At 36.6% G+C, this 22,367-nt stretch overlaps 1 protein-coding gene and 1 pseudogene across 1 annotated transcript; one reads left to right on the top strand and one right to left on the bottom strand.

Moving 5' to 3' along the window:
- The window catches only part of LOC149005493 (thiosulfate/3-mercaptopyruvate sulfurtransferase 1, mitochondrial-like), a 148,623-nt pseudogene extending 136,693 nt beyond the window's left edge, over positions 1-11,930 (bottom strand).
- On the top strand, positions 1,333-6,918 carry LOC149005494 (TMV resistance protein N-like). The gene is made up of 5 exons (XM_089167726.1): positions 1,333-1,884; positions 2,230-3,394; positions 3,728-4,024; positions 4,111-5,538; positions 5,637-6,918. Exons 1-5 carry the CDS (start codon positions 1,400-1,402, stop codon positions 6,300-6,302), a joined length of 4,041 nt encoding a protein of 1,346 aa, XP_089023852.1. The 5' UTR covers positions 1,333-1,399; the 3' UTR covers positions 6,303-6,918.
- Positions 11,931-22,367: the final 10,437 nt, after the last annotated feature.

Below are 22,367 nucleotides of genomic sequence, written 5' to 3'. Positions count from 1 at the left end.
GTTGCACAACTACTTCTCGAAATTAAAATGATATCCTTTCGTCATCTCATGGAATCCAATGAGATTTGCTCAATAAATAATTGATGCAGGAAAGGTAGTTTGTATACCATAGAATAACGATCAGCTCCTCAAGCTTTACAAGAAAAAGTAAAAAAGAGAAGCACCAAATACTCCTCTGCAACTACAAGTTAATGGCTTCTTCATCCGTTTTGTCTTGTAGACCTTCTTCTTATGATGTGTTTATCAATTTTAGAGGCCCAGATATTCAGACAAACTTTGTCACTCTGCTTTACATGACGAGATAAATTTACACATCAATTGCAGGGAAGACTTGTTGATTTTATTGTCAAAGGTGTTGGGAGAAGCAACCCAATTGTCACTGGTGATCAACAAACTCAAACTCAAAGACATCAGAGAAATGTCTGCTGCCATATATGGCAAATGAGATTTGTCCATTGCGTCTTAAGGCTCGAAGCCAGCGTCCAGCATCTCCATTGCTGCCTTTTCTATTAACAATTCAGATAGAAAATACCATCATCTGATGAGACCTTGCTGAAACACAGGAGTGTCATTTATCTCAAGGTCATACCATTCTGCCTCTATTCATTGACGTTTGAGGAAATGTGTGTCTGCTGAAGTCAGATTTTGAAGAATGCTTTTGAAAGGTGGGCAACCAGGATTACATCCTAAAGAGAGATTCAAGCATTCTGAGAACCTGTGTAACATGAAGCCAACAATATAAGCACAACATTTGCAAGTCGGTAGTGTGTGGTGTTCTAAAGCCCATTCTATAGGAAGTCTCAACTTACATTCAAGTTCATCTCAATTTCGTAGATACACCTCGTTTCTCAGTAAGCTCATTCTCAATTTTGGTAATTCAATCCTACATTGATTGGTAGATGTTGTGAGTTAGGTTAATCTCTCTTTGCATTCGAATATCTTTAGAGTCGGGGTCAAAGTATCATTAATTTTACATTTAAATGTAAAAGAGTGTGCGTTGGCCTGGACTTCAGTTCCCAAAAACAACAAAAGAAAGGTCTCATCACTTCCGGATTAATTGTTTTAATAAGAACTGAATGACGTTCTCCCACTTTACCAAAAAGAAAAAGAAGAAAGACTTTCACCGAAAAGACAAAATAAGGAAAAGAAAAAAGTGGATTTGCTTGTGTTGCACAACTACTTTTCGAAATTAAAATGATATCCTCTCGTAATCTTTCTTATATATTTTTTTTTATATACCAGCCAATCAACTAGGGAATCCAATGCGATTTGCATAATAAACAATTGATGCACGAAACGTAGTTTGTATACCCAAGAAGAAGCGATCAGCTCCTCAAGCTTAATTTACAAGAAAAGGAAAAAAGAGAAGCACCAAATACTCCTCTGCGACTGCAAGTTAATGGCTTCTTCATCTACTTTATCCCGTCGACCTTCTTCTTATGATGTGTTCATCAGTTTCAGAGGTCCAGATACTCGAACAAATTTCGTCGCTCTGCTTTCTACAGCTCTGATGAGAGAAAAAATCCATACCTTCATAGATAGTGAAGAACTCTGGGAAGGAGAAGAGATTTGCCCCTCTCTTCGGAGAGCAATTCGAGGGTCTGAAATCTCCATTCCTGTCATCTCCAAAAGCTACGCACATAGCAAATACTGTCTCTTGGAGCTTGCTGAGATTTGGGAGAGTCATTTATGTCAGACCATTCTTCCCGTATTCATCGATGTTGAGCCACGAGATGTTCGACATCGACCAGGAATAAGCTTTGAGGGACCATTTCAGGAACATCAGAAGAAGTACAAATCAAAGGATGTTGAGAGATGGAAGAATGCTTTGACAGAGGTTGGGAAACTCAAGGGATGGACCCTCGAGGGAAACGCAACTCCTGCGTAAGTCTTTCTTGCTGTCTTCATGTGTGGCATATTTTTAACTTGAGAAACTACCTTCTTCTTGCTGTATATCAGATTAGAACTGTAAGGTTCATGTAGTTTCCTTTCTATACGTGGAGTGACCTAGTTGTGAGATAAATGGGGAAAATAAACAGTACAAACACTGAAACACACCATTGCCTTTGCTTTGTAACAAGAATAGATTTCTCATTTTTGTACCCGTTACTGTCATTAAATTATTGCCTATTATTTTCAAAGATTTAAGGAATTTATTTATTCCTTTTTCAGAGATATGCATATTCTTATTTATTGCTCTGATTCACTCTTTACTCTGAGAAATTGCAGGGATCAATTAAAGTTAGTCGAGTTAATTGTTTGTAGGGCTTCGAGAGAACTAAATAACGTCCCGTTGGATGAATGTAAACATCCTGTTGGAATCAAGTCACATATTGATATCTTACTTCCTATGTTAAATGTTGGTTCTGATGATGTAAGATTTATTGGACCTAAAAAAAAAGATGTAAGATTTGTGGCAATCTGTGGCATGGGCGGTCTGGGAAAGACAACTATTGCAAAGGCTGTCTATAATCACATCTCTACAAGCTTTAATGGGAGTTGCTTTCTCGCTAATGTGAGAGAAGAAGCTTCACGAGGTGATCAAGGATTAGTTTCTCTTCAAAACCGGCTTCTAAAAGATATCTTGGGCAAGGAGCAAGACATTAGCAGTGCTTCTCAAGGATCAAAATTGATAGAAAAAAGACTTCATAGAGAAAAAGTTCTTCTAATTCTTGATGATGTCAATGATTACACGCAACTTGATGCATTAGCCCGTGGTATCAATTGGTTTGGTGAAGGCAGCAAGGTTATCATTACAACTAGAGATGAGCATTGTTTGAATGTGAATAAAGCTTACAGAGATATAAAAATATATGAGCCTGAGGAACTAAATTTTGAGAATTCTTTGCAACTCCTTAGTTTGCATGCTTGTAACCCTCCAGAGGATTATACTAAGCTTATGCATGAAGTTGTGAGCCATGCTGGTGGGTTACCCTTGACCCTAGAAGTGTTGGGTTCTTTTCTTTGTGACAAGAACGAAGAAGAATGGAAAAATACATTAGGTGGATTGAAAGATATCCTTGATAACAAGGTCTCTGGAATGTTGATAAGAAGCTATGAGGATAAAGTATTTGCTACATTGATGATAAGTTACAACAAATTAAGTGACAATGCAAAAATCATATTTCTTGATATTGCTTGCCATTTCATTGGATGGTATGTAGATGATGTGAAAATGTTGTGGGAAGCTTGTGAATTGAATCCAATATTAGCCATAAAAGAACTCACCCAAATGCACCTCGTGAAGATTAGTGAATTCCGGATCTTGAGCATGCATGATGAACTTCGACTTATGGGGATGAGAATTGCCTCGATGAACAACAATGGGGATCATTCGAAAAGTACTAGATTGTGGTCTGATGATGAGATCCTAAAAGCATTTGAAAAAGATAAGGTGAGGGCTATCCTTTTTTCTAAATTTTTTTTATTTATTACAAATATTAATCCTAATAAGAGAATGGCACTCCATCTGATGGTCAAAGATGGGCAGCAAACATAGACAAGGGTTAAAGTCTAAGCAATAGCACAAAAATACGAAGGTCAAGACAGCTTTGATCTATACCTCGTAAGATGTAGAACAATATGGAATTTCTGGGTAGCACCCTATTAAACAAGGTTGTACATTTTTTATTTTGGGGGAGGGGGGGGGGGGAAGAGATTTGTATGCTTCAAATTTTTCTTACTTGAATACTATTTTTCTTACTTGAATACTATTTTTCTGCTATAGGCCACTCAAATGGTTGAGGTTATTCTCCTTCTAAATAAAATGCAAATAGATGATTTAAGCTTTGATGACTTTGCAAAGATGCCCAATTTGAGGATTCTCCGCCTTCTAAGTAAGAACAGATCAGACCAATTACTTGGGGATTTTTCGAATCTTCCTTCCAAATTAAGATGGTTAGAATGGTCAGACCGCACTTTGAAAATTCTACCAGCCAATTTTTATCATGAGGAGCTAGTTCATCTTACCTTGTCAGCCAACATCAACCAAGCTTGGAATGATGGACCTCAAAATAATAAAAAGGTAGAATATTGTAATTTTATCTTTTCAATTGTTTGATTATCAAATTTGAAAGACTGCAATTTTATATGTATTATTTTGTTTGACAGCGGTTTCGAAAATTGAAGATTCTTTGTCTCCAATCCTTCGATCATTTCTCAGTCTCTTCCAACTTCTTCTTGTGGTTTCCATGCTTACAAAGACTAGATTTCCGTGGCTGCAATTATCTTTTGCAACTACCGGAGAGCATGTGTCAGATGGTTTCTCTCAAAATTCTTATTCTCAATGGGTGTCTGTCTTTCAACAAGTTGCCTGTGTCCATTGGTAATCTGAAACAGTTGGTTGAGCTTTTGGTAGGTAGGACAAAGATTGAGGAATTGCCGGATGGTGTAGGGCAATTAGAGAAGCTTGAGAAACTAGATGTTTCAAGATGTGATAAATTGGCAAGACTACCGACCTCAATGGGTAGACTGAGGAGATTGCCTTGCTTAGACATGACAGGTACAATAATTTTGAAATTACCAGATGATTTTTCAAAGCTCTCGTGCTTAGAGGTATTAAAAATGAGCATGGCCTCCTCACAGCAAGATGAAATAGGCGACAACCGGATGCTTCAACCACTTCAAATCAGCGAGAGTAGTTTTCCTTGTCAGCTTCAAGAGCTATATTTGGAAGGCTACATGAACCTTGAATCTCTCCCAAGGCTTCCCTCCACTTTAACTACTTTGAAAGTTTGGAACTGTAATTCACTGCAGTTAATTTCTAATCTTTCAGACCTGGTATTATTGAGGAAATTATCAATCCATGGTTGCAAATCACTGGAAAGATTACCTGATTTGTCAAACCTTTCGAGATTGAAGAAATTTTATTTTAGTTGTGAAAATCTCAATGAGATTTCTTGCATTGAAGGGACAAAATCCTTGGAAAAGTTGACCGTAAATTATTTCCCCAGATTAACAGAGTTACCAGATTTGTCAAATCTGAAGAGGCTGAGGAAATTATGCATCCACAATGCTGAAAACCTAGAGAAACTTCAGGGTTTCGAAGGAATAGAATTGTTGGAAGAGTTGACTTTGGAGAAATGCCCCAAATTAAGAAAGTTACCAGATTTGTCAAACCTGAAGAAATTGTGGAGATTGGATGTTATTCATTGTGAAAATCTAGAGGAAATTCAGGGCCTGGAAGGAACAGAATCCTTGAAAGATTTAGGGGAGGACAGTTGCAACCAATTTTCACAGTTGCCAAATTTCTCAAACCTGAAAAGATTGAGGGAACTACGCATTTGCCATTGTGTAAATCTAGAGAATATCCAGTGCATCAAAGAAGCAGAATCCTTGGAATATTTGGAAATTGAAGGTTGCCATAAGTTAACAGAGTTACCTGATATATCACACCTGGAAAGATTGAGCCATATATCTATTTCAGATTGTATAAATCTAGAGAAAATTCACTGCTTTGAAGGAGCTCAATCTTTACAAAAGTGTGTGGTCACTGGTTGCGACAAATTGATAGAGACAAGGAGGAAAATATCCGGGCAGGTACTTTTATTCTTCTCTCGTCCTGTAACTTTTTTATTCTTTTTCCTTATGGGGGACACCAATTAATTGATTGATAGGAATTTACAATTCAAATGCAGGGAAAACTTCTTGATGATATTGTCGAAGGTGTCGGGGAAAGCAGCCAAATTGTCAATGGTGATCAAGGATCCACAATTCTGTGTATTGTTTTTGCATCGAGATATAGGAAACGCCTGAAACAGCAAAGGTTTCATGTTGAAGCTTATATCCATCGTCAAGGAGTAAGAAGGATTCACTTTGAACATTCCATTAGATTTGAGGACCAAATTGAATTCACTAGTAAGGGAGACATAATCTACATCCACCATTTCAAAGGCTTTGACTGGTTTGGGTTTCCACTGGAAAGCAATGATGCTATTGAGGAATTGACTGTAACTAGAGGCTACACCCCAGTGAAATTTTGTAGGGTATTGTTCGAAGATAAGGATTCAGAACAACAAATGCCTGACAAACAATCCAGTGCCAATTTGGTAGCAGATTTCTTTAGATGGTCGGATGGTAACAATGATGAGGTGGTGAAGCAAGAAGAAAGTGCCGACGAAGAGGTGGAGGAGGAAGAAGAAAGTGCCAACGAAGAGGTGGAGGAAGAAGAAAGGGCCGACGAAGAGGTGGAGGAGGAAGATGGTGGGCCGATGTCGTCGTCGTGGAGTATTGGATCTTGTGTTGATGACGGAAACAAGACAGATGAGGTGGTGGAGGAAGATGGAAGAAGAAGTTGCCGATGAAGATACGGAAGAGGAAGTTCGTGGGCTGATGAGGCGTTTGAGTAGGGAATGTTGTCCTGATGACGAAAACAAGACAGATGCTGGCCCAGAGGCCTACAATTGCTTTGTTGCAATGAAAGCAGCTTGGCATTGTTTCTCCAACTGTTTCAGTTCTACAGTGTTTCTGTCATGAGGCCACCCAATTACTCCATATGTCCTCTTTTGGCTTTTAGAGGGGTAAGAAGATAATTTATTTAGGGAAATAAATAGAACTTGTGCTTGGCTCTTAGCTGTACTTACATGTGGTAGATATATTCTTGCCACCTTGACCAGTAAAAGAAAATTCACAAATTTTATATGTTTGTTGATGCTGCTAGGTTGATCAAGTAAAAGAAATTATCCAAGGAAATGTTTGAACAAAGCTAACTCGCTTGAAGCTTTTACATACGAGCAGCTCTTCGGCTGAAGCGTAGTTATAAATGATGAATATTGATTAAAAGTGACTTATAAAGTTTCTATTTTTAAAATGGTATATATATAGACTTTAGCTTTGAATTCTTTTTATTTATGGACCTAGAAACTCAAAACTAGTTATTTTCTTTGGGATAATTTTAGACTATGCCCCCAATAATTTAAGATAAGCACACAAATGACAAGCACATACACATGTATCGCATTTGCAATTTGGTGCTTCAAATGTATAAAGTATATTTTGTAGGAGGTCTCAACTTACATTCAAGTTATTCTCAAATTTGTAGATACATATGGTTTCTCAGTAAACTGATTCTTAATTTTGGTAGTCAATGAAGATGTGCATGGTATAACACATTCAAAACAAAAGCAGCAATGTAGTTAAGCATGTTAAGCTTCACTAGGATTATTCTTGATTGGATGAAACTCCACATTCAACCTAGTTAAGCATGTTTGAATGGGAATTTTATCAGATCTATTTCCGACAAAGAAATAGATCATCCATTTCCCTCTGGATGAAGGATACATGTCCATCAGCCACATCCAAAGGTTGAGGTAAGATTTAAAAGATATATGTTTTTTTTTATTTTAATTTATTCTGAACCATTGGATGTGACTAATGAAAAAGTGTCCCTCATCCAAAGGGAAATGGATGGTCAAATTTCTTTGATAAAAATCCTGTTTGAATGCTAAATCAAGATGTGATTTAAACTTTCACAACTCTTCCAAACTACTCGACCTATGAAGTGGAGACAGGCGTGTTCCCAAGCCGATGGAGACGCTGCAAGGCAATCGACCATAAGCACTATTTTCCGAATGTCATAATCTAGGAGAACACTTCAGCACCTCGCAGATCTATATTCTCTTATTTTAGCAGAGATATATATCTCACCAGCGCAACAACACAAACTGTAACACCAGTACCACAAGATGTAACCACTGGTTTATTCATGGTTTATTCAAGGAGATACCTGCAAACAAAACATAATAATTAAAAATAGAAGAGCTTTAGTGCTGTGCAATTAATGCACACCACGGAGCTGTCTATGGCCACAATCGAATGAATGATCCAGGTCAAAATCTTTCCGGGTTAAAAATCTCATCTTAATCTAGCATTCAAACATGCTTAACTTTTCTTACACTAAAAGAATGTAATACTGTTATCAAATTCATTTTTCATCACATGGATGTCTTCTATAATATGCCTGATACTCCATGGCTCTGCTTTCTCTTTGTGATTGATGAGGTGAATAATTGCTGCATTATCTCCTTCAAAAATCACCTTTCTAAAGTTGCTGGAAATTGCTATTTGTAAGGCTTTTTTCATTGTTGCTGCTTCGGCTTGAAGAGCATTAAAGTTCCCACTTAGAGAAGCAAAACAGGGAATGAACTGCCCCTTATGATCTCGGGCAACTCCTCCAATACTTGCTTGATAAGTGCCGTTCGCTTTTTTCATTGATGAACCATCAATGTTAAATTTGATAAAGTCTCTTGGAGGGGCATCCAGTGAAATTTTTTTTTCTTCTTGAATCTTCTCCTCTAGCCACCGAGCTTGTTTTGGATTCTTGTATGGTCTACCATGAGCTGCATTACTGAAAGAAGACCATATAATCAAAAGTGTAATTAAGTGAAGGGACAGAGATTGATCTTCAATCGTGTGATTTTTTGCTGATGCTATCCATTTGGATATTTGTTCAACTATATCTGCAGAGTGGTTCCACCAACAGACTATAAATCGACTCCACACCTGCTTTGCATAGTTACATTTCAAAAATGTGTGGTTAAGATCTGTAATTTCTGTTGCACATAGTGAACAAACATCATTGATTCTGTTTTTCAGAAGATAAGGAGTTGGGAGTTTGTTGTGTAATATCTTCCATAAAAGAGAAGGATTCTAGTTGACAGTGGGAGGTGCCATAATTTCAGGCAAGGGATATGGCGGTTTTTTCTCTCTTTGTTACTAAAGAGTCTGTATTCAGACGCCACAGTGAATTCTCTTGAAGAAGTTTGGTCCCATATGATCTTATCATTCTTCTTTGTTGAAGGAAGAGGGATGTTCAGAATAATTTGAGCAATATCAGGGCTCCACCAGTGGTAAACTTTGTCTTCAAACCATGATGAGGTCTCATGGTCTATGAAAGTAGCTACTCTGTTAGGAGCATCAAAAGCCAGAGGATATAGGGTCTGCTGTTGAAGTGATGGATGAATCCATCTATTCTCCCAAGGATTGATGTCCTCTCCATCACCCACTTGATGGAAAATACCCTCCAACATTAAGTCCCTCACTTTAATTAAGGACTTCCATCCCCAAGATGAATACTGATGAGTTGAAGCTTGTAAGAAACTGTAGTGCTTGAAGTATTTGCTTTTCACCACTCTAAACCAAATTGAGTCTTTCTCAGTGATAAGCTCCCATGCCTTTTTGGCAATCAGGGCCTGACTAAATGCCTCAAGATTTTGATGTTCAGACCTCCATTTCTTTTTGGTTGGCAAATGATATTCCACCCTATGGTGTGAATATGATTTTTCTCTCCATTTGACCAGAAAAATTTTCTGTTGGGTAATTCCAGCTTAGCTAGTGTTTTTTTTGGGAGAATGAAGCACGACATAAAGTGGACTTGGCGTTGTTTGAGTCACCGATTGTATAAGGACAGCTTTCCCAGCATAGCTTAAGAGCTTTGATTTCCAGCCTTGGAGTTTATTATTGAATCTTTCAATCAGACCCTTGCAATGTTTCTGCTTTAACTTGCCACTGTATGGAGGGATACCCATGTATATATCTAATTCAGATGTTGTTATCATATTAAACTGCTCAATCAGTTGCTTTTTAGTTTGGCTTGGTGAGCTTTTGTTATAGTGAACTATTGTTTTTTGAGCATTTAAAGCTTGCCCAGATACTTGGAAATATTTGTCAATGATTTTTTGGAATTGAGCTGCCTCTTTATGATTGACCAAACAAAATGAGGTCATCAGCAAATGCTAGATGAGATAAACTTTCACCCCCTTTGTTGAGTTTGATTCCCTAGATTTTCTTTTACAAAATCTAGCCTCTTCAATATGGCTGGATAACACTTCAGCACATAACACAAACACATAAGAAGAAAGGGTATCTCCTTGTCTTAAACCTCTCTCAGGTTTAAAGAAAGTTGATGGGTATCCATTAACAAGAATAGATAGCTGGGGAGAAGTGATGCAGAACATAATCCATCTTATCCATGGTGGAGTAAAGCCATAAGCATGAAGAACTTTTTCAATGAAATTTCACTCTAGTCTGTCATATGTCTTGCTCATGTCAAGCTTAACAGCCATGATATCCCTCTTTCCTTTTCTTCTTTGATTGATTTTGTGCATGGCCTCATGCACAATCAAGATGTTATCTTGGATATGTCTACCCTTGATGAATCCATTCTGATTAAAGGATATGATGTTGGGTAGAACGAGTTTGATATTAACCATAATTTTGGTGATGACTTTATAGCTAACATTGCACAAACTGATAGGTTTATAATCATTCACCGAAGAGGGTGTCTCCACTTTGGGTATGAGAGATATGTATGTTTGATTGATTGAAGATGTAAAAGAGGCAGTATCAAAGAAGCTTTTAACATGAGCAAAAATCTCATGCTTACAGATCTCCCAAGCTGAATGATAGAAGCCACTAGAGAAACCATTAGGATCGGGAACTTTTTGATTAGGAATGCTGAGAATTGTAGAGTAAATCTCATCATCAGAAACATGGGAGTTTAAGATATTGATATGATCATTTGTGATCCTTCCTCTGATCACATCAAGATAAGAATCTTCAATCCAAGGCTTCGAGGAGGTGTAGACTGATTTGAAGCGAGTAACAAAGGCAGCTTCAATGTTCTTGAGATCATTAAAACTGATTCCATTATAGTTTAATGATCTGATTCTGTTTCTAGCTCTTTTCTTCATTGTTGTGATTGGAAGAATTGTGTATTTCTATCTCCCAGCTGGTTCCATTGGGTTCTAGATTTATGCTTCCATTTTTTATCGATTTGATTGAGTGTCAGCCTAAGAGAGGCTAAAAGCTTGTTTTAAAATGTAATAGGGGCAACCTGTAGAAAGAAGAATACAATCAGCAAAAAATAGATAGAAATCAAACGAAAAGCAAACCAGAGAAACAGAAAATGCAAAGTAGAATGAACTAGGAATCACTATTATTAAATGACACAAGGAAGCTATGAGTGAGGCATTTAGATTCCAGCAATTGACGAAATTTAAGAGGTAAAATATTAATGCAAAGAAAAACTAAAGGACATTTGAAAGTTCTGATTTGACAGAGAAAGTCAGTCACCTATCAAATCTAAGCAATCTGGTTGAGCTGGTAGCGAGCAAACTGATTCTTTTTCAAGTTTACCATGGTCAGCTTCAATAACTATGGAAGGTTTGTGCTTAAAATTTTCAGTCTTGAATCTTGAATAGTCTGCGGAAAATATTCAATATTGCTTAAGCAATTTAATGTTTGAATATATGCACATGAGGATTTTCATATATGAAAGAACAATTTTAGCTTTTTTCACTCCAAGTAATCTTATTATTTATTGTAATCACCACCCACCCCCTCCCAAAAAGAAAAATGTAAAAATAAACAATCGCCTAAGTGGGTGAATCGTTAAAGGCTAAGAAATAGAGTGGAAGATCTTATAAAACTATTGCAGAGAAGCAAATTTTGGTGGCCGACTTTCTTGCAAGAACAAGGCAGAAAGAATTAAAAACCAACTTAGATGGACAAAGTTCAATTATCATGGCCTAGATACAGATTTGTTTAGAGCACAAGTCATGGTAGTTGGTTAGTCCTTGTGTTTTAGGACTATAGCTGTTGATGTATATAGCTGCATTTACTCTCCTTTTTCTTGCTTCCTTTTAACAAAATTCACTTAGCACAAAAAATAAAGTAGTATAGACAATGTAAAATAGTAAAAAAAATACAATTGTGTGCAATAGAAGATATATCAGTATCTCATACACAAAACAAGAATCCAATACCGCATCTCGATGGATGAATAAGAATAACTTAACTTAATTGATAAATATTTTCTATGGCTTCACTGGAAGCCTTAAAACTTTCAAAATGGCATCTCCAGAAGCACTGGATTCAACATCAAAACCTGAAGCACCCCATCATGGCAAGCCTCCATCTAATACTCTGAACATCCTTTCCAAGTTTCCATTCAGCACAAATATATAAAAATAACAAAAAATATCAGAAAGTAAACACAGGTGTGTAAGCAAGGAAAGCCAAATGTGCTCTTTCATTATGTTGTAACCGAATTGCAGCTGAAATGGTAATTTGGAATATAAGCAGCAAACACAATCAATGACTACCGAGATATGAGTAAAAATGCAATGGAAAAAGGCATTCATAGAACCAAGGAAAGTTGAAAAAGAATCAACAGCTGCACCTGGTAATCTTGTATTGGATTCCTAGGCTCATCTGGCATGTACCAGGAAGCATCCAAAACCTAAATAGTCAGAAGCTGATGGGTTTACATAAATCCATCCACATACAAATAAAATCATAATATTACTTCCCAAGTAATCCAACAAAACAAACTATAACACCACCATAAACATGTAAACCAAATTATGCCGCAAAGTGTTCTACTATATTCTTCTCCAAAGTTCCTTCCCTAATTAGTCATAACCTCTCTAAAGATCATCTTTTCATCATATACATGAAAACTTGAACTGCTATCAAGAGGATCCATGCAATAATCCAAGAAATTGAGCCTTCAATATCGCTTTCCAGATTTGAGATGTCTATTTAGTGTTTTTGAACATAAGATCCTTCTTGGGTATCACCACAGCAGGTCCTTAACTGATGTAGGATGTATCCCTTATCATTTTAAGAAAATTACAAGAGCTAGTGCAATAATGATCATGTACTTGGAGGCTCAAGCAAGGAATGCAGATTCAGTTCATGGGTGGACAAAGGTCATCAATGAACTCAAAAAGCAGATACATGACACAAGCTGAAGTTGAAAAAACGTGTACAACAATCACCCTCTGTGCCAACCAAGCAAGCACTGTAGGAAACCACCCTCAGCAACCATCTGATGCTTCTAGCAACTCAAAGAACAATTCATGAACACCACCCATGTTGATCAGCAGAGAGTCTTCTGTTTTTGCATCCATTAAACTCATCAATTGTAAGGCGTTTATCATTAAGTACTCTTTCTCAATTTATTTATCGTTTATCTTTTTCTTATTTTTTTTATTATTTTTATTTGATTTTATATTATTTGTTTCTTTATTTCTTCTGCAATTTTTGTTATATAAAATGATTTTATATTATGAATAAAATGTCTAGTAAAGTAAAACCACCATTGGTTTGCATCTCTTAATTTAAATAATAAAATAAACTTAAAAATTGGTTTGCGTCTCTTGTCAAAGAAAATTTTGGTTTGCATATAACTTTCTAGGGTTGAATTATGAGTCTTTTTTTTTTTTTTTTTTTTTTTGCTTAATTTATCTATATTTTGTCTAAAAACAATTATTATCAATAATTTATCTATTTTTTCAAATGAGTGGGTCCACAAAATATATGTGAGACTATTATTTAATATAATAAAATAATTCAGATGTGTGATCCCCAACAGATTTTATAAGGGGCCACACAATATGTGTAGCGGAAAAGCATTAGTGCTTCCCCAATGGGAAGGTTATCTAGAATTTCATTCTTCGGCCCACCAAAATGTTGAATCCTGAGTCCGCCCCTGTCACTAATGACGTGATGGAGCACATTTTCCATAGTCTCATATCTACCAAAAAAATTCCATCATTTTGTTCATTCATAAATCCTATAGATCAAGTAGCCAAAGGAAAAGGAACAAACATGCCCGACCAAGGAATTTCTGTGCATATGACTAGCAGTCCAATGTAACTCCTCTCTCCATGAACTCCTAAGATGGTATCTGAGTCCATTAACATGAAGAACTTGAATTCCAGTAAAAGTTTTGATTTCACAATCCCGGTTGTTCAAGCACACAAAACTTGAATTTGATGAGCATGATGCACATCCATTTCTTTTCCAATACAAGTTCTGTTACTAGCCTATAAAAAAAATGAAGAACCAACACTGGATCGTTGAATCAAATCATATTTTGATCAACGATGGGAATGAAAGAAGGCATAAACCAATCATGAACAAATACCTTCCAGAGTAAAACTGTCAACTATTAGATGCCATGAATTAGGATTAGAGAAAGACGTTTTTGAGTGATGTAGTTAAAGAAAACATGAGGGAGGGGGGGACTCAGTTTTATGTGGTTCAGTTTATCACTAACATTGGCCATCACTTTTGTCATGTAAAAAATAGGCAGCCAGCACAAAAACCGACCCAACCTAGACAAAGTCAGGGGAAAAAATGAAACCAGACCTGCTTTATGGGCTGAAAAACCTTGTTACACATCCTCTACTTGCTGGTTATGGAGGTTTCATTCTTCAGGTGATATGTTACTGATACCACCACCAATTAAGTCGAACGTATTGCTGCATATTAGTCTAGAATTTAATTTGTTCTTTTAACCCCAGTCGAGAAAAGAAATATTGATTCTTCTTGTTGTTGTTGTTGTTTTCTGTGTTTGTTTATGAGCCCAGCTTGATCAATGAGTGACAAACATTGCTGCAGGACCACAAGACCAAGCATTTATAATCGAAGCCAGATTTCGGCTAATCCGGGATGATTACTGGGCTGTTCATTTCCAAATTGTGTTTAATTGTGATTATTAGATAATAAAATGCTAGGTCTCATAATCTTAGCAGTATATTTGTAGGGAATCATAGGAAAATGAATTACACCCAATTCAATGTTATATCTATAGTTTCCATCCCTTATATAAATCTATCAATTCAACCAAAAAAACCAAAAATCTACAAACAATTTCCATACTTTCACTCAATTCACCTCACATTACGGACACGATATATTAAATAACATTAATGGATAACTTTATTTCAAGAGTTACAACTTTCTTTCATTAAGACGTTTCTATTCCAAATTGCTTGTGGTACCATGATCCTTGAAGTGACAAATGGCCATGAGACCCCAAAACTGATATTCTTTTTAAAATGGCCATGAGACCTCACATTGCGAGATTTTGTTCCAGACGGACGTCCGTCTCAAAGGTATCCGTTAAAAACAGCTGTAGAAGATATTCTTTTTAAAATAGCCGTTATAGTCAAATCTAGGTCAGACGGATGTCCGTCTGCCCAGACGGTCATCCGTCTGGCCTAGTTTGGCTCGGACGGGCATCCGTCTGGCCTTCTGTTGTTTCTGAGAAACAGAGTTATGAAAACAGACGGACGTCCGTCGCTCAGACGGTCATCCGCTCGCTCCTGGACCGGTTCGGGACGGGCATCCGTCGCCAGGCGGAAATTCCGTCGACCTTCTGTTGTTTATGAGAAAACGAGTTCCGAAAACAGACGGACGTCCGTCTGCTCAGACGGACATCCGTCTGGGCTCTGTTTTTCTAAACAACTTTGGGCTGGGATATGGCTTGGATTTTTAGATCGTTTTGACAATCTTAAGCGTGGTACACCTTACTAACACATCCTAGGTCACTCTAGTAACATGAATTACATATTATGGATGTATTTACATGTATGTGTATGCAAAGGTGTCCTAAGCCCTGATTTAGCCTAAGTCTTGATCTTTGACTTGGACTTTGACTTGATGTTGATCAATGATCTTGATGCTCTCCTCTTGACTTTGGTTCTTTGTCTAAGATGGTTTGATCTTGAGCTTGACTCTCCGGAATTTTCTTTGAACCGGATATTTACATCGAGATTTTCTGCAGTGATGAGCTGGACAAAAAAACATATCTTTATGGAAACATTAGTAGAGTGTTTGTCATTATCAAAACTGATTTGAGACTGATGTGGCAAATGCTGATTTGGCATTTTCCAACAGCATCTATTATCAGTTTTATTTTTATTTAAACTAATAGAAAAACTTCCAAAATCCATAATGAACTTTTTGTCTATTATGAATTATGGTGAGAATTTCATTCTCTTCATTTATGCACAAGTTTACTTAAAATTTTATGGTTAAGATGAGGATAAAATAGTCAATATACAATTAAAAATTTTTTTTTTAATAAAAACCACTTTTTCCCTCTTTTATCACTTGCTCACTATTATTTACTAACAATTTTTTATTTTGACACCAAACTTATTTTTCATTCCATAAAAACCACTTTCATCCTCTTGACTCACCATACACCTGTATTCACTAGCATTTGATAGGACATATAAGTTTCTTGTAGTCCTAGTTCCTTGAGTCACTGTTTTGCCATTCTTTGACTTCATGATTTCACATCCTTCTTTAGTAAAAAGAATTTTATACCCATCATCACATATTTGACTTACACTGAGAAGATTGTGTTTGAGTCCACTCACATATAAAACATTATTATGTTTCAACTTTCCTTCATCTAACTTAACTGAGCCTCTACTTTCAATCGTGGCCCTATCATTGTTGCCAAATCTCATTGAGCCACCTTTAAGTGCATCCAGGCTTGAGAACTTATTCTTGTCACCTGTTATATGTGTGGACATCCACTATCAAGAATCCAAGGTGTCTCACTACTATGAGCCTTGAAAAAGCAATTTTTCTTTTCTTTTTGTCCTTTCTCGACCCAGACAGCTTTATCTAATACAGTAATAGGTTCTCTAGGTTTTCTTTGACTTGTTTGTGCATGTCTTTGAGCTTTATTTTTGGGAATGTTTCTCTTCTTCTGTGAAGGAAGAACAATCCAACAATATCTTGCAATATTTCCCAACTTGAAACACTTGAAGCACTCTATTTCAACCTCAGCCAATGGTGCAAATCTATTAATGTTGTCGAATGCCACATCTCTATTCTGTTTTCTGCAGTTTGCCACTTTATGTCCAAAGTTGTGGCATCCATAACAATATCCATTAAAGCCTTGAATGTTAAATATTTTTTATGATGAACTTTACTAAAGCCTTCTTTACCCATTTTTTGTTGGTCTTGCTAACATATGGATTCTTTTGTTGCTTCTCATCAAGACTCATTGGATTTGTTGCACTTCCACTTCCTTTGGTCTTCACTGCATTTGAACATTCCCCTTGAGAGTACCCAAGTCCAATTTTAATATGAAGTGATCTCTGAATGCTCAAAATCTCATCTAGCACATTGTCTCTTGCCCTACAAAAGGTAGAATGAATAGTCTCAGTCACTTGATTTTTGACTTCCTTGTCCTTGGTGTTCAAAGTAACTGGAATGGATGATGTGGCAGCTTCAAAGTAATTTCTCTTTCGTTCTCCTTCAAGCTCAGATCTTAACTTTTTAATTTCTTCCTCAAGTTATTCACACTCTTTACATTTGAGAGAGAGACAAGATAACGAGTCATTTATAACATGCTCTAATTTAGCTATTGTGACTGTCAATTCTTTGATTGTTGTCTCAAAATTTTCAAGTTGATTCTTCATTTCTTTATTTTTCTTCCTTTCCTTTTTGAGATCACACAGGGCGTAGTGCAATTCACCAACATAATCAATTTCACCTTCAATGTCTTCATCATCATCATCATCAAAGTTTTCTTGAGTTTGAGATGATTCATCATCTTCAATAGCTATAAATAATACTTCATCAGCTGAGTCATTGTCTTCATCTGATTCTTCTTCAGAAGAGCAGCATTCTTTATTAGTCAAAAGACTTTTCTTCTTGAAGTGGCTTTTCTTTTTCTTTGGTAAGAATTTTATTTTTCCCCCTTCCTATCATGGCTCTCTTCCTCATCATCTTCTGATTCATCTATATTTCTTCTCTTAGGACATTTAGAAGCAAAGTGTCCTATTCCACCATAACTGAAGCACTTAAAAGGTGATTTTTCCTTGTGTTTACCTGTTCCTTTCTTGAACTTTCTAGCTAAGTAAGCTATTAATTCATCATCAGAGTCTTCAGATTTTTTTTCTTCTTTAAAATTTAGCTTCTTCATTGCTTTGAATGCTGCTTCTTTCTCTGTGAACCTACCCTTTTCAGTTCTCATCTCATAAGTTTTAAGCGTTCCATGTACTTCATCAAGAGTGATTGTATTCAAATCTTTGGCTTCTTCAATGGCTGAGACTTTGGAGTCATATTTGGGTAGCACAGATCGAAGTATCTTCTGACATATCATAGAATTTTTTATTTTTTCTCCAACTCCTCTAATGGAGTTTGCAATTTCATTTACTCTGACCATTTAACTGTCTGTGTCATCTTCTTCAATCATCTTAAGACTTTCAAATTGCGCTTTGACGATTTGCAGTTTGGTTTTCTTAAATTTGGTGTCCCCTTCATAGATGCTTATCAACCTGTCCCAAACTTCTTTAGCTGTATCGTAGTCCATTACTTTAGCCATGACCTCTTCATTCAGCTTAGACATAATATCATTTAGTGCCCTGAGCTTCTGTGTCAAATAAGCCTTTTTTGCCTCATTGTCTATATGTGGAGCTACTGGTTCCTTATAACCATTAATCACAGACTGTCATACATTATATCTTAGTGATCCAATGCATATCTGCATTCTTCTTTTCCAAAAAACATATCACGTACCATCAAAGACAAGAACTTTCCCAAAGTCTTTTGAGCTTCCTTCACTTCTTGCCATTTGTAAAACCTCTTTGATCAAATCCCGAAGTGGTTAAATTTTTCTCCACGGGAACCTTGCTCTGATACCAATTGTTATTCCCAGGTTGACATTCAGGGGGTGAATCATTGTATTCTAAAATTCTCTTTGACATGACGCTTCTTTAAACTCAAGATAAGATTAGCCAAGATAATCCTGTAGTGTGTGTGTGGGGGGGGGGGTGAATCAGTGTCTTCTAAAATTCTCTTTTATGTGATGCTTCTTTAAGCTCAAGATAAGATTGGCTAAGATAAACATGTAGTTATCAATTACACAAGGGCGCGCACATTCACCACACACCACAATGTGGCTGGGGTCTACTAGACAATGCACCACCACTCTGCAATCAAAGCACCCCAATATATACAATGAAAAATAAACTACAAACGCAAGACACCAAATTTATGTGGTTCAGCCAAATTGCCTACATCCACGGTGTAATGCCCTAAATAGAGTTTCGTATTTACTCAATACTTTCCAACTAAAATTTTGATCACTACAGTGATCAAAGAGCACCCACTCTCAATTAATTCAAAACATGGAGCATCCACTCCAATATTAACTCTTGCACCTACAAAAGCTTAAGGCCACAACCTCAAACAACACAACCCTAACAAGCAACTACTTGAAAGCTGGTGGAACTTTTCAAATTGAGGGAGACTACAATAGATTACTCACATTCTTCTTCAACTTTTTCACCAAAATACGCATCCGAGCTTGTTCTCCATATGCATATTGCATCTTGGCTTCTCCTCCTTGTTTTTTCTTAGTCTCCACAAGCCAAAAACCCCCCAAAAACCTTCTTCTATTTCGCTTAAATTCAAGCTTTTAAGGAGAATGAACGTTGATGCACAGGAACCATTGGATTTCATCTTCTAGATGAGTCCCAAAGAGAATCCAATCACATAACAATTGGATATCCACTTTAAAAAGGCGAGTGAGATCTGGGCCGTCGGATCCTTTAAGTGATGTAAGATTAGAGTACCCTTCACCAGATTATTTTAAATAGAATCTTTTCTAATCTTACCTTTAAGTTGCGATGCACAGGATCCTATTGATCATTATACATTACAATGCACCACATTTTATGCTCCCGACCAACCAGAAGGCACGGGATGGAATCATTTCCGTCTTGGACACTTGAAAACCAAGCACATCAATCTCGACCCTCAAAATTGGATCTTCATCCACATTCTTTTAATGACCATTGGATGTAAAACTTATTTCACAAAGACCCCCGAACTCTTAAAAATTATTTTCAAATCATTGAAAGTAGATTACATCACAATAGCCAATTTTCATATTTCTTCTACAATGCCCAGATTTGCTTCCATATTGCACAATCTCACAAAAAACCTCATAACTTCCTTGTTTGACATCGAAATCACAATCCAAAAAGTGCGTTGGAAAGAAGACTTCATGAACTACGTTTTTGCAGTTTAAGTTGAACCCAAAAACAATTGAATGACTCAAAAATTCATACAACGTGACACTTGTGCAGTGACCTGTGAAATCCACCATTCTAAGTAATCTTCGCTTCACCCAAAACACTTAAATCTTCTCACAAATACTCAAAACTATTGTAACAGTGTTAATCACCCTCTAAAAAATATAACAAATGCCCAAAGCCTTCTATGGGAGCTTCACTTCAGTATAAGTCATGTACTCTTAGAACACACTGTATTTTAGTTGCCGACAATGACAACATATGCAATCTCAGCCAATGGACAACCCTATTTTCCTGTTTAAAGACATAGTTTTGTTTAGGAAAAGAAAAGATCGAGATGGGTGAAGTGATTATTTTTTTAGGATCTCTATGAGATTAGGAGTAAAGGCACTTTAGTAATAAGTAAAAAACTATAATGGGAAATAAACATTCTAACAGAGGTGAGGTGCATGTTATAAAAGCAAAAATATTTTTCATTTGCCCTATAAAAAATAACAGGTTCACCTCATAGCTAATAATTCTAGATCTATTATCAAGAATTTTATCTGGAAATGTAGAGAATTGAGCTCTCCTCATTCATTTCAATCATTTATTTAAGAGAGAAGTCTATGTCAAGTCCATCTTTTTAGTGTTTAGAATTGAAAGAGTTTCCTAAATATGTAGTGGAAGGATGTGAGAGAGGCACAATTAATCTAAACTAACAGAAAAGTAGACAACTCCACACATTAATATCGTGGGAGTCCCACCTTTAATAAGTAAGACCCATAGTCTTAGAGGTGAGACTCCACCGTATCAGCAGTGTGGAACTATATCTCCTCCCTCCCCTCGAGGGAGTAGAACCAAACTCATTGCCTACCTCATGCATTTCCCTTATCACTATCAATTAGTTAGGTACGGATCTAGGGTTACCAAAATTTTGGACTGAGAATAAAACTGATCTTGAATTTTGAACCACTTGGATACGACTCTTTTGATCGATGATTCTATCAATCATATATTGATTGATTGATGCTGTGAGTTTCGTTAATCTCTCTTTGCATTCGAATATCCTTAGAGTCGAGAACAAAGTCTAATTTTATATTTAAATTATATGTAAAGCTACCCCCGCTAAAGAGTAGTCAAGGTGGTGTGCGTTGGCCTACACGGACCTTTGTGTACCAAAAACAACAGAAGAAAGGTCCCACTTTGTGTACCACATTAATTTAGCTTTAAATTTAAAGAATTTATTAGTCCAGATTAATTGTCTTAATAAAACTGAATGACGTTCTCCCCACTATATCAAAAAGAAAAAAGAAAGACTTTCACCGAAAAGACAAAATAAGCAAAGGAAAAAACTGGATTTGCTTATGTTGCACAACTACTTCTCGAAATTAAAATGATATCCTTTCGTCATCTATGAATTTTTTATGTATACCAGCCAAGCAACCATGGAATCCAATGAGATTTGCTCAATAAATAATTGGTGCAGGAAAGGTAGTTTGTATACCATAGAATAACGATCAGGTTCTCAAGCTTTACAAGAAAAAGGAAAAAAGAGAAGCACCAAATAACAAGTTAATGGCTTCTTCATCCGTTTTGTCTTGTAGACCTTCTTATGATGTGTTCATCAATTTTAGAGGCTCAGATATTCAGACAAATTAACTTTGTCACTCTGCTTTACAGAGCTCTGACGAGTTAAATTTACAATTCAATTGCAGGGAAGACTTGTTGATTTTATTGTCAAAGGTGTTGGGAGATGCAACCCAACTGTCACTGGTGATCAACAAACTCAAACTCAAAGACATCAGAGAAATGTCTGCTGCCATATATGGCAAATGAGATTTGTCCATTGCGTCTTAAGGCTCGAAGCCAGCGTCCAGCATCTCCATTGCTGCCTTTTCTATTAACAATTCAGATAGAAAATACCATCATCTGATGAGACCTTGCTGAAACACAGGAGTGTCATTTATCTCAAGGTCATACCATTCTGCCTCTATTCATTGACGTTTGAGGAAATGTGTGTCTGCTGAAGTCATATTTTGAAGAATGCTTTTTAAAGGTGGGGAAACAGGATCAAATCCTAAAGAGAGATTCAAGCATTCGGAGAACCTGTGTAACATGAAGCCAACAATATAAGCACAACATTTGCAAGTCGGTAGTGTGTGGTGCTCTAAAGCCCATTCTATAGGAAGTCTCAACTTACATTCAAGTTCATCTCAATTTCGGACATACACCTCGTTTCTCAGTAAGCTCATTCTCAATTTTGGTAATCAATGGAAATGTGCATGGTATAACACATTCAAAACAAATTAAGGCAGCCCAATCTAGATGAATTTGATCAATTTTGAGCCCAACCAGCTTCATCAGGGTTACTCTAGATTGGATGAAACTCCACTTGGCATACTAAACTGATAACTCTTTCAAACTATATCCAATCCCTCCCGAGGTAGCAGAATCAAAGGATTGACTTGATTTAGTGGTCTTTGTTGGATCTGAATCCTTTACTTAGGTTGACTAGAAATTTTACCTTTTTCT

This window comes from Hakea prostrata, chromosome 9, assembly GCF_041222555.1.
Source record: "Hakea prostrata isolate BN-2017 chromosome 9, UWA_Hpros_2, whole genome shotgun sequence".
NCBI lineage: Eukaryota > Viridiplantae > Streptophyta > Magnoliopsida > Proteales > Proteaceae > Hakea > Hakea prostrata.
This window is presented reverse-complemented; position numbering and strand designations above follow the sequence as displayed.